Raw genomic sequence first — 13,015 nt, forward strand, 5'->3', positions numbered from 1 at the left:
AAACTCACATAATCAGAACACAACAAAATGGCATACAATGAGTTTGCTATGACTTTGGCAGTGCATAGCCTGACGAACCAAGTCTTGGGCCCTGGGAAGAAACATTTTAAAGGCCCATGGCATTGGAGGGAAAATTGAGCAATTTTCAAGCACATTTACTGCAATTCTACAATTTGTTTAATGGGGCAGAGATATGTTTTGTTGTTGCAGCTTTAAAGCTAATATCCTGCAATTCTACACATTTTGCCATAAGGCAGAGAGCACTTTGCAGTTGTATTGTGTTGTATTACACCCTCAATTTATTCCATGGATCCATTGGTCATCTGTTGTTAGTAATATTCATATAAAAAAATGAAATGCAGTACTTCTGCGGACCCCACTTGGAGAACCCCTGGAGTAGAGAATAGCACATTGAGGTTGGTTTGAAGCATGTGCTTATTTCGCAACCTCTGTTATTAAACCTGGGATTTTTACAAATAAAAATCCTCGCTGTACTATATGAGTACAACTGAACACAAGGCACTCCAAAGCCATTAGGCCTAATAGGTACCGGCAGTTATGAACCCATGTCCCAATAACGTCACAACTCGACACAGCACACGTCAATGAGTCTTGAATTTCAGCAACAACAAAAAAAACAGCTGGAGCTTATTTTGGATCTACTGCTCTTTCTCCTAATACACTGTTCTGGCCCGGGTGGAGAGATCAGAAACAGACGAGCAGCAAAGTTTGAAATAATTTAGAGCTGTCATTATCATAGAGATATAGACCACTGAGTAAGTGGAGGCTGCTGAGGGGAGAACGGCTCATGATAATGACCAGAAAGGAGCAAATGGAATGGCATCAAACACATAGAAACCAAGTGTTTGATGTATTTGATACCATTCCACTGATTCCACTCCAGTCATTACCACTGTTCTTCCCAATTAAGGTGCCACCAACCTCCTGTGCACTGAGTTGGAATCGTCCGTTGCGAAAACACCAAAAACAAGTCACAGGTGGTGAAGCAGGGTATCACTACTGCATAGCACTGTACTAGTTATCCCATCATTTCAATGCTGTATTACATAGTCTGAGGTACTGTAGTTTCAACAAATGTTGGTAACACTTTATTTGGATATTCCATCTATTAACCTTAACTCTAGCCGTAACATGTACCCTTATCCTAACCCTGAACTTAACCCTCATTCTAAACCTAACCCTAACCCTAACCGTTTCATGCAGTTGCTTATCAACAGATAGTTTGTTGATGCTATGACCATGTAGAGCATCTACAGATGGAGTATCCGGAGTACCCAGATAAAGTGTGACCAAAATATCCACTGGAGAGCAGTGTTGCTTTTCTGATATTCTTATTCTCGGCTCCTACTGAGCCCGAGGGCACAGACCCAAATTGGTCACACCCATATACAAATCTGTGGCTGCTTTGGATATACCTCATCAAATTGTGCTAACACTGAATAGAACACATGGAAAAATATGAATTAGCTTGAATTGGGTATCCAAAATTCAATTTTATTGCAGAATACAACGTAGCTGTTGTTTCCAATATTAGTGATAAAACAGCTGTTTACAGCTGACTGTTTATAGCCACTGCACTGACATCTTGCCATCTTGGCCTAAATAAACATGCAAATTATAAATAAGGTAATTAAAAAGTATGATATAGTCTGTTGACCTTCTTCCCCTGTTGCTTTTATTGATGTAGGAAGTCTTTTCGATGATGCATGTGTAGCATGTCATGAAACCAGCAAAGAACAACGACGAGGAAATCAGATATTCTTTGAAATACACATTTTATTGGATGACAGTTTGGCTGTGAATACTTGGCATTGAAATACAACTCATTTGAGTGAAAATAGTAAGAGCAGGAAACTTGTAACTCAACTGTAGAAAAATCACATGTGCGTAAACCCAAGGATAAACTGAAAAAGGTATGATTTGTGAAACATTTAAGAGTGGCAATTTTGGTTGAATAGTGAAGTAATTTGTTCTACAGCAAGCATAGAATCAAGTAGCAGTGAACTTTCATGTCCTGTAATATTGTAAGTTCTAGATAAAGAGTTAAGCACTTTCTGTCGTAGTATGCAGAAGCTAGCTAAACTGATGCTCCTTAACTGTCTCCACCCACCCATTCAATTACAGGTTAATAAATGACACTTCATAGAATTTGAAATATTTACTCTCTTTAAGGTGCCAATTGTCATATTCTGCTGCGTTATAAACTCAATACGATGCGAACTTCAGCTAAACATGTCTTCATACAATTCGGACTTATAGCTTTGAATATAAACCCGCTACATACAGTATATTGTGCATTACATAATACTGAAGGCGGCACAAAATACATGGTATTTATCAAAGTAGCAATACATTAAAGAAAGAAATGCTGTGTTTTTCTTTCCTTCAACTCAATAGTCATCCATCGACCTCCGTGAGGATGAGGAAAGGGTTGATAGATTAACCTGTTACTAGTTGTTAGGATGGAGATTGAGCAGATCTGCTGTGATAACAGTGTGCGAGATGATTGACTTGGGACATGCCATGAACATGTCAAAACATTTCCTTCGCAGTTAATTCTTCATTTGTCATTACATCTAGAGTTGAAAAGGCCACACTTTTCTCCACACGTGTTGGTGTAACATTATCACCATACCTAACCCTCAAACCAAAAAAATAAATAAGTGTGGTTACATATCGTTTTCTCCTCATTCGTAAAGATTTAATCATGCAAAACGTGCATTGCAGGAGAGTGCCAAAGGCAGCATCAGGGATCAAAGCTTGTGCACTTTTCCCACGTCAACAAGTCAAGGGAGACCAACTTAAATTCACAGAGTTTTTCTGTGAGAATCCACCTTACATTAGTTTTAAATCCTCAGTGTAGGGTTCTCAGAGAGGAACACTGCTGGAAGACCATAAACATTCTTTTAAGGTTATCATGCATCGTCTGCGTTATACCGTGTTACCAACCACTCAAATTGAGTGCATCTGCAAACAACAGCTATTGTAGGAAACAAAATCAATTCAAATCCAAACCCAGTTACTAGTGAGTAATATACTACCTCTGTCTTGAATCAAGACTAGGGACATGAATTGTGTCTATATGCTGAATAGTTTTGACATCACATCTTATGTTAGGCATTCATATGGGTAAATGATTGTATGTTGGGCCATAAACTTGTTTTCTTCTCCAGTGTAAAGCTATTTATTGTATCTATATGTTTAAGTATGAAGTTGTTTTTTATTGTGTTGTTTCCTTCCATCAATACTTGATTTAGGGGATAATACTTTCAACAGCAGCATCCTTGAAACAAATTTAAAATGGAAGCACGGCACAAAAAATGTAAATGGTTGAGTTAAAATGTGGTAAGGAACAATACCTTGTATTTTGAATACAGGTTTTTCAAAAGCCGAATTGGGACAGTCATTTTATTGTAAACATTTAACTAAATACAAATTGAATAGTTACAAAGCAAACACAAATATTTGCCCAAACCAAAGAAACTCCATGTTCCATAACAAGAACCACTCATGTTTTAAGGAAAGGTATTCAAGGTCTCTTTCAATGCTCACTTTCACTCATTGTTGATGAACGTGGCATTCAAATTCTGCCTCGATTCACATGCTATGGCTGGTGAGAATTATGGGGAAAGGTGTCTGTGCGAAAGCATACCTACTCTCGGTTGTAAAGCTGCTAAAATCATAACGCTAAAAATCTGTACAATATTTAAATACTGTATTTACAGAAATAAACATATTTTCAATTTCATCTTTCCTTTTCAACGGCCCGACACAATCTCCTGAATTTCAGATATTCAAGAAGGAAATTCAGGGTCTTTTTGTCCTCTGTCGTCTCATAAGCAAAACAAATGAAGGCAACCGCAAAGCACATCGCAATGGCTATATTCAAATCAGTTTGCCGGTTCAGCTAGCAGCATTGTCAACTCTGCCACTTTTCACATTCTCGGATTTATATTTTGTTGTGGATCAGCGCAACATGTTAAAACAGTGAGGTGGATTTTTACATTGTTTGTAAGAAATGATAGAACGTCTTGACAATCAAGCCTGACGTCTAAACAGCTAGTTGTTAGTCTCTCTGTATTTCTAACACATAGATTTGTTTGCAGTGCAGAATAAGCCACATTTAGAAGCCAACCTTTGCCTTAAACAGATATTGTTGACAGGATAGGAGACCATCTGCTTACATTTGACCAAAAATGAACTGAGTTTCCATGACTTCAAATGTATTTTAAAAGCTAATGCACCAAGTTTGTTTTCATAAGGTAATATAACTCCTTTCTATGGCATCACATGCCTAACCACAGGAGACGGTAGAGATAAATACAGATTTGAAAGCTATCCTGTGAAGTTTAACTGATCAAGTGAAGTGTTTTTGTTGGAGAACCACTGCCTTCCCTCATCTCAGGTGCTCTCCAACCCTGACTCAATAAAACTCTGGTCTGATGAGTAGGATAAGCATCTGAATGATAGTTTCTAACTGTTGTTCAAGGAAACCCCAGGAGTTCGGTTTAAATGCCTAATGGTCATAGCAGTTATGAAAATTTGGTCCCATGAGCGAGGGTTGGAGAGGACATAGGTTTGTGGAGCATTGTGTCATAGCATAGTGTTGTAGCTGTAAGAGCTGCAAGACAGGAGTACTACAGTATCAACCTACCATGACCTAACACAGCTACAGCACACGACCACAGATAACACACAATGGACCTGAAACAAGGCTGCACGTATCAATAGCAATATATGCCTATAGTACAAAGCTGTGTTGCATCTCTGTACATACTCCAATCTAAACATCTCTAGAGCAGAGCACATCAATATAGCCTGCACTTAAGACTAGATACACAGATGGTACACAGGGATAAAACCTGAGTGCTAGTTTGTTTCTGACCAGGGAGTCAGCTAAAGCAGAAACAAACTAGCACTCATGCTAATCTAAACAGGCCCAAAGATCAATATACTGCTACATTCTAGCCACTGTCCCCTGGCTCATTGTGTGTGTGCTGCTGGAGGTTTCACTTCCTATGACCTTATTGCTCCATTTCTCCCTATTTACTGACTGAGGAAGTCGATGCTAGCCTTGACGGTACGCGAAGTGGCTACATCCACCGCCATGGCCCGGATCTCCGTGTCCCCAAACTGCATGAGCGTCTGGATCTCACGGCGCACGACGGTGCTCTCCGTACCGGTCACATCCAGCCGCAGCGTGCCGCACTTCCTCACGCCCAGCTCGCTGATGAAGCCCACGCCTTCCTTCTCCGAGCAGTAGATGTGGATAACGATGACCTGCTGGCTGGGCTTGGCGGGCGTATAGCTACGCTTCACCGTCTCTCCCAGGGCCACGGACTGATCGCAGGTGATGAAGGTGTCAAAGACGTCGGTGCACCAGCGCGTGCCGTCCTTCACCAGCATCTTGTCGGGCGGGTGCTTGCCCTCCACGTAGCGGTTGAGGACGCCCACGCCGTAGGTGAGGGGCGAGCGGCGCACCTTGATGATGCTGGGGTCCAGGCCGAAGAGAACGGCCCCCTTGAGGATGGTGAGGCCCACATCGTGGGGGATGATGATGCGGCTGCGTCCTTGCAGCATGTTCTGCACCGCCTGCTGCAGCAGGGGCGACTCAGCGAAGCCGCCCACTAGGAACAGGAACTTGATATCAGACACCTCCGGCTTCTCAAAGAGATCAGCTGAGATGGAAAGAGTTGTTATTCAACTAGAGTTCTACTCTATAGTATGTGAAGCATTAATACAATTTCAGTTTTCTGCAGGCAATAGCATAGCATGTGTTATACCAGAGGACAACATTTCCTGTTTGAGCCCCAGTGTTATCAGACAGTTCATTAGACTCCAAGCAGACCATGCTAAAGTAATGTGACCCACTTCTTACTCTCTGTCCAAAAACACTGCATGCATAATTGAAGTAGGTTGGTTTATTTTGGGTGGGATTACTGGGAAGACTGCTCACTGTACAGTGAGAGGAAACCTTGGGATGCAGTGTGCACTCCCCAGAAATCTCTTCTGGGATCTCAAATCCTTGAGTTGAGAATGGGATGGGAATGCTTTCAATTCAGCTTGGGTGGAGTGCCAACCTGGACTCAGTGGTAGACGTAACATAATAAATGTAAATCCGGGATATTTTATTTTATTTTACCTTTATTTAACCAGGCAAGTCAGTTAAGAACATATTCTTATTTTCAATGACGGCCTGGGAACAGTGGGTTAACTGCCTGTTCAGGAGCAGAACGACAGATTTGTACCTTGTCAGCTCGGGGGTTTGAACTCACAACATTCCAGTTACTAGTCCAACGCTCTAACCACTAGGCTACGCTGCCGCCGTATTCATTTGGTATGTATTCATTTGTGAATGTCCATCATCCATTATGTATAATATGTTACGAATTACAATTTGTATATGTTACGAATTACAAATTGTTTGATATATTATGAATTGGAATTTGTACAATATATTATGAATTGCGATTTGTATAATATGTTACAAATTTGAAAAATATATTAGATGTTACAAACTCAAATTTGTTGTGGCTAACGTTAGCTAGTCTAGGGGTTAAGGTTAGGAGTTTGGTTAAAGGGTTAAGGGAAGGGTTAGCTAACACGCTAAGTAGCTAATTAGCTAAAGTTGTCTGATGAGATTCGAACACGCAACCTTTGGGTTGCTAGTTCACATTATACATCAACCCATCTACCCCAACCAACCACCCTACTTTCATTTTTGCCTTAAGTAACATTATTTTATATGTAACCATACCAAATGTAACATATCATACAAATATACTATGTTACGTCTAGTCTGAGACCAGGCAGGGCATGCTCACATACAGTATGGTGATGCATACAATCCAATCTGAAAACATAATCATGCTGATGCTTTATTCATCTTGGTCAGTTGAGCTTTGTCACTTTGTCAAGACAGCAGCAGGGCCAACAGCTGAACATTATATAGGATGCAGTATTGCTACTAAGGTTTGGCTTCCTAATATAGAATGACAACAGGAAATATCTTTCAGATACTACCAGTACACTGTATATGTGTGTCCGTACTAAGAAGTCCCTTTAAGAAAATAGTTTTTTTATTAGTAATAGTGGCTACTTACTGAGGTGCTGAATGATGTGATCTATGGTGGGCTTGAAGAGGGCGTTCATGGCATCAGGGTTCATTCTCAGCATGCCCTGGGAGGACCACTTCACAAAGTCCACACTGCAGAGAGAAGAGAGGACAGATAGGCATGCCATTATTGACGCTGCTCTGATTAACAGTAGATTGGTAGGCTACCGTATAAGCACTGTTACAATACACTCCGAACCAGACTTCCTCCTTCGTCAGTAGGTGGCCTATAATGACTTTAGGACACGTAAAAAACGAAACAAAAAGATTTACAGTCTGAATGAATATAATGAAATCCCTGTATCTTTCACAAATGTTTACCCATTGTGTTTCTTGGTAAATGATCTGTATGGAGATTTAACACATGTACATAGGAATACATGTACTGTAGGAGAACAATAGATAAGTACTGCCTGCCTCCATGCAATAGCTCTCACGAGACCACTGTTTTTCTACATGTACTGTATACTCACCCCCTCAGTGTTTGTATTGTAACAGATCTTATAGGAGTGTATAGAATCCATCTGGTATCTTTTGAGAATTCTCCTAGATGTGAGTGTGTGCTTGCCAGTGATCTCTCTATTTCACAGAAAGGCTATTGCGGCAAAAGGAGACATCCTAAATGATTTACAGTTATGACTATGAGTCAGAGGACCCGCAGGGCCCCTGGAGGCTCAGGTTTCTGGCGTCTGAATGTCTTTAAGGGTCCCATGAGTTTAATACAGGATGAAAATCTATACTAATGTAAGAGAGTACTTTTAACAGCCAGACTACAGGATAGTATCAAAGTGAGACAAGGTCTTATATACGCAAGGTTTATTTAAAGTTATTCAGTCATCTTTAGTGAATTCAAGTGCACATACTGATCCAAACATTTATTAGAGTAACACTACTACTGCACATACTACCGTGTATAAGCAGGAAGAAAGCATTTTAGACTTATCTAAGGCAATTTGAACTGAATGAACCAGAGTGGGAATACTTAGTCAGCTAATGACACTAGTCTACTATATTGTACAATAGACAAGTGTCTTAATGAGCTGACTGTAAGGTGGTGGAGGGAGAAACGTGGTGAATTCTGAATTCGCTGGCTGTCTTACTGGGCAGTTTCAGACTGTATAATGGATAATCATTGCCAGTGCCTGGACAACTGATAGATTGATCGAAGTCATCCTCATTGAATAGATTTTGTATTGCACTATTTTCTATGCATTTTACTGTATCGTATTGTATTGTGTGTTTTGGTATTATGTCCTATGTTTTTAAGCACATGTACCCAAATGAAGTTCCACTGGTGGGATAATAAAATGTATCGAATCTAATTGATCACACAGTATCACAAATAAATGGATAGTGAGGGTCATATGTTGGTCATTTAATGTTTGGGTAATGGAATTGAGATCTGTTGCAGAGGAGACGTGTGTGTATTCCCCTGGATACATACACCAAGTAAAGGTATATTATATCCGATAGCTAGCACATGCTTATTCAGACACATGCTTGGGTAATCGGGTAATCACTCAATAGGGAGTTGAGGTGAGCTCTAGACTTTCAGTGTATTCTGTATCCTATACCGATCCTCTAACCCTCCTCTGCAATCATACATACACTCACATATGCACACACACACACTCACTTGCTCTTGCGCAGGGCGTGCTCCACACTGTGACCTCTGAACTTCTTGTAGTAGTCGATGAAGGAGAAGGGCAGGTTGATATTCAGGGGGTTGGTCCTGTCCGGGGCCGCTGCCCGTTTCCGGGACTCAAACGCGATCATCAGATCCACCCAGGCAGCCGGCCGCTTGACCTTAAACTGGTCGATGAAGTCGGGCCCGAAGATCTTACACAGGAGTTTCTCAAACTCATAGTCAATACCAATGGAGCCATAAGGACCGCCTGAGGAAGTGAAAATTAGTGTTGGTCAATAAGAGCTCAAATGACACCGAGTCCACAGAACAGAGGGGATGCACGGACCCTGATTAAGCCTTTGAAAGAGTTTTTTTAGACTTGGAGTCCATGTGTAGCTCATGGGGATGTGTGAAATTTACTGCTCAGCCTGAAGTTTCCCCACTTGCGCCAGCGAGCAGCTAGCTTTTCACGTGGCGTAGACTGGTAAGACACTCCAGGAGGGTGGTCACATGTGCTAGCAAGGCAGAGGTCCCAAGTTTGTGCCAGGAATGGGACGAATTAGGAGGAAGTGGTACTTACTAAGCTAGAAGTGTGACATCCTTTACACATGCAGCCACCCCAGAATGTGATAGAACAGCCAGAAGAATGTGATTATTTTGAATCGAGGATACTACCTAGATCCATCTCAGTGTAATATGAATTCAGTGAGAGCTGCTATCTGAGCATTGAGCACTCTCTTTACCTGAGGCCTTATAGAGCTCCTTGAGATGTCCCTCAGGGAGCCGAATCTGATGGACCGTGAGGTCAACCGTTCCGCCACCACAGTCAACCACTACATAGCGGTCACCTGGGGACATGGAGAAAGAGAAACGTCATTGGAGGCGAAGGAGCAGAAGACTAGTGGTAGCCAATAACGCCTCTGAAGCATGACTTCTGATCATTTCCTCTAAAAGCGGCTTCTGTTTTTGGGACACACTCAGTGGATGTTCAACATGAGTAGGCATGATGCTATCGCACCCTAAAACCCCAAGTGGGTACTGGAGAACTAGATACAGTGTATCGGATAGAAGATAAGCCAATTGCTATACTGGATTTCAGTCTTTTTATACAGTAGATAACCTACTATCACCATGCCCACACTGTCACAGTGGTCAGTAATCACCATGTAATCATGTAATCAACCATACGATCACTGACATGTCAACATCCAGCCAAACCTACAGGAAGCATTTGATTAGTAGAGAAATGTCATCGATTAGACTGTAAAAGCATGATGTTATTAGCAAAAACTAGAAAGATAATAAGTAGAGTAGATCCTCCTACTCAATAAACATAAGGCTGTTGTTTTTCAGGGCACCGAATAACAAACACGATGCATGATTAGCAGCATAAGAAACAGCAGGAGCAATTACTGTATAGAGAGGGAGGAGGGAGAGAGAAAAAAGAAGCGTAAAAGAGAGAATGAGACTCTACCTTCTTCCAGCTCCGACCAAAGCTCCCCTATGACATTTTCCACCAAAAAGGTGCGGCTCTGCCGTTTGCTCCGGACATGCTCCTTGGCTGGTTATTGACAGAGAGAGAATGACCGAGCGTGAGAAGGGTGGAAGCGCTTTGGTGAAGCTGTGTGGGTCATACAATGTAAGTCAAGCGACAGGATGATGGGGCTATATGATGTCTAGGATGGATGTGTGAAGTCAGCAGCAGAACTCCAGAACTGTTCATACAGCCTAACTGCAGGTACCCATCCCAGAAACTGTGTTGACTTGCAGGAATGAGCAAATCCAATGAGCCAATCCAATGTGAGACTATTTGGATCTAGTGTTTCATTTTCCGTTTTTTTTATGTTCAAACTGTATTTTATTAGCATATACAGTTGAAGTCGGAAGTTTACATACACCTTAGCCAAATACATTTAAACTGTTTTTCCGAATTCCTGACATTCAATCCTAGTAAAAATTCCCTGTCTTAGGTCAGTTAGGATAACCACTTTATTTTAAGAATGTAAAATGTCAGAATAACAGTAGAGAGAATAATTTATTTCAGCTTTGATTTATTTCATCACATTCCCAGTGGGTCAGAAGTTTACATACACTCAATTAGTATTTGGTAGCATTGCCTTTACATTGTTTAACTTGGGTCAACTGCTTCAGGTAGCCTTCCACAAGCTTCCCACAATAAATTGGGTAATTTTTGGGCCATTCCTCCTGACAGAGCTGGTGTAACGGAGTCAGGTTTGTAGGCCTACTTGCTCGCACATGCCTTTTCAGTTCTGCCCACACATTTTCTACATGATTGAGGTCAGGGCTTTGAGATGGCCACTCCAATACCTTGACTTTGTTGTCCTTAAGCCATTTTGCCACAACTTTGGAAGTATGCTTTGAGTTATTGGCCAGTTGCAAACTGTAGTCTGGCTTTTTTATGGCGGTTTTGAAGCAGTGGCTTCTTCCTTGCTGAGCGGCCTTTAAGTTTATGACAATATAGGACTCGTTTTACTGTGGATATAGATACTTTTGTACCGGTTTCCTCCAGCATCTTCACAGGGTACTTTACTGTTGTTCTGGGGTTGATTTGCACTTTTTGCACCAAAGTACGTTCATCTCTAGGAGATAGAATTGATAGAGATCCTTCCTAAGCAGGAGATGGGAGATCTCCTTCCTAAGCAGTATTACGGCTGCGTGGTCCCATGGTGTTTATACTTGTTTACTATTGTTTGTACAGATGAACGTGGTATCTTTGGGCATTTGGAAATTGCTCCCAAGGATGAACCAGACTTGTGGAGGTCTGCAATTTTTTTTCTGAGGTCGTGTCTGATTCCTTGTGATTTTCCGATGATGTCAAGCAAAGAGGCACTGAGTTTGAAGGTCGGCCTTGAAATACATCCACATGTACACCTCCAATTGACTCAAATGATGTCAATTAGACTATCAGAAGCTTCTAAAGCCATGACATCATTTTCTGGAATTTTCCAAGCAGGCACAGTACACTTAGTGTATGTCAACTTCTAACCCACTGGAATTGTGATACAGTGACCTTTAATTGAAATTAGCTGTCTGTAAACAATTGTTAGGAAAATTACTTGTGTCATGCACAAAGTAGATGTCCTAACCGACTTGCCAAAACTATAGTTTGTTAACAAGAAATTTGAGGAGTGGTTGAAAAACAAGTTTTAATGACTCCAGCCTAAGTGTATGTAAACTTCCGACTTCAACTGTATGCTGATGAAATGTTCTTCCTATGGGGAAAAAATGTGTTAGCTGCAGAGGGACGAGAGAACGCTGGCCAAGGAAAGGACATTCTACTCTAAATGTTCAGAACTGGAGAATGCACGTATGATCAGTACTTACAGGCTAATGATTACATTAATTGCATATGGACCTGGTAATCACTGGTTGAAAAGAGGACAGCAGTAGTAGTAGCATGACCACATCGACCCAGATGTCAGAAGGACATTTTCTCCAATAGAGCGGAAACAATATGAAGGGAAAGGAGGACTTTCCTTCTCCCATTAGTCCTCAGGAGGGTGTGAGAGTGGGGTCTATCTATGTCACCGTGAACTATTCCGTCAACATGTCAAAACACAATGAAGAAATAACTTTCCGGGAATGCTGTGAGAACATTATGAGTTAGCTATGGTGGAAGCTGCTCGAATAGAGGAGCGGCTATTATGGGAAAGTTAATGTAAGGAGGAAACAGCAGCAGCTGGACAGAGACACTTTCCCTTCCCGTAGGCTTCCTTTCAACATAAAAACACCTCAGTTGGAAAAGAGTTGTAGCATCCTGTTGGAAACACCATCATTAGGGAGGGGACATTGACTTGTGCCCCCTTCTTTTGGTCCAACCTCTCTCTGACCTCTGCATTGATACTGAAGGTAATTCAAACACAAACTGACCATATATCAAAGGGTTCATTTCAAACCAACTACATTTCCCATAATTATTATGGAAAGACAGATGATAGAGTAGAAGATATTTCCGTTGGATGGCGCTACATTGTCGTCGCCGGTTCTAAAATCCAGTATATAGACTTGGGATACTACGAGCACCATTTTGGAAAACAAACTCGCATTTTACAAGAATGTAAATGTAACGGATGTGAAACGGCTAGCTTAGTTAGCGGTGTGCACTAAATAGTGCTTCAATCGGTTACGTCACTTGCTCTGAGACCTTGAAGTAGTGTTTCCCCTTGCTCTGCAAGGGCCGCGGCTTTTGTGGAGCGATGGGTAACGATGCTTCGTGGGTGACTGTTGTCGTT

General features: G+C 41.5%; 1 protein-coding gene across 2 annotated transcripts in view; it reads right to left on the reverse strand.

Annotated features, from left to right (window-relative positions):
- Nucleotides 1-1,779: 1,779 nt before the first annotated feature.
- The window catches only part of LOC124038220 (heat shock 70 kDa protein 12A-like), a 45,106-nt gene continuing 33,870 nt past the window's right edge, over nucleotides 1,780-13,015 (reverse strand). The window contains exons 8-12 of one of the 2 annotated variants that reach the window (XM_046353813.1): nucleotides 10,237-10,323; nucleotides 9,506-9,610; nucleotides 8,772-9,030; nucleotides 7,125-7,228; nucleotides 1,780-5,699 (exon numbers count right to left, since the gene is read on the reverse strand). In XM_046353813.1, the coding sequence (XP_046209769.1) occupies nucleotides 5,068-5,699; nucleotides 7,125-7,228; nucleotides 8,772-9,030; nucleotides 9,506-9,610; nucleotides 10,237-10,323 (1,187 nt within the window). In that variant the 3' untranslated portion in view covers nucleotides 1,780-5,067. The remainder of the gene's footprint in view (nucleotides 5,700-7,124; nucleotides 7,229-8,771; nucleotides 9,031-9,505; nucleotides 9,611-10,236; nucleotides 10,324-13,015) is intronic. The other variant, XM_046353814.1, reaches the window with a different exon arrangement.

This window comes from Oncorhynchus gorbuscha, linkage group LG06, assembly GCF_021184085.1.
Source record: "Oncorhynchus gorbuscha isolate QuinsamMale2020 ecotype Even-year linkage group LG06, OgorEven_v1.0, whole genome shotgun sequence".
NCBI classification, from domain to species: domain Eukaryota; kingdom Metazoa; phylum Chordata; class Actinopteri; order Salmoniformes; family Salmonidae; genus Oncorhynchus; species Oncorhynchus gorbuscha.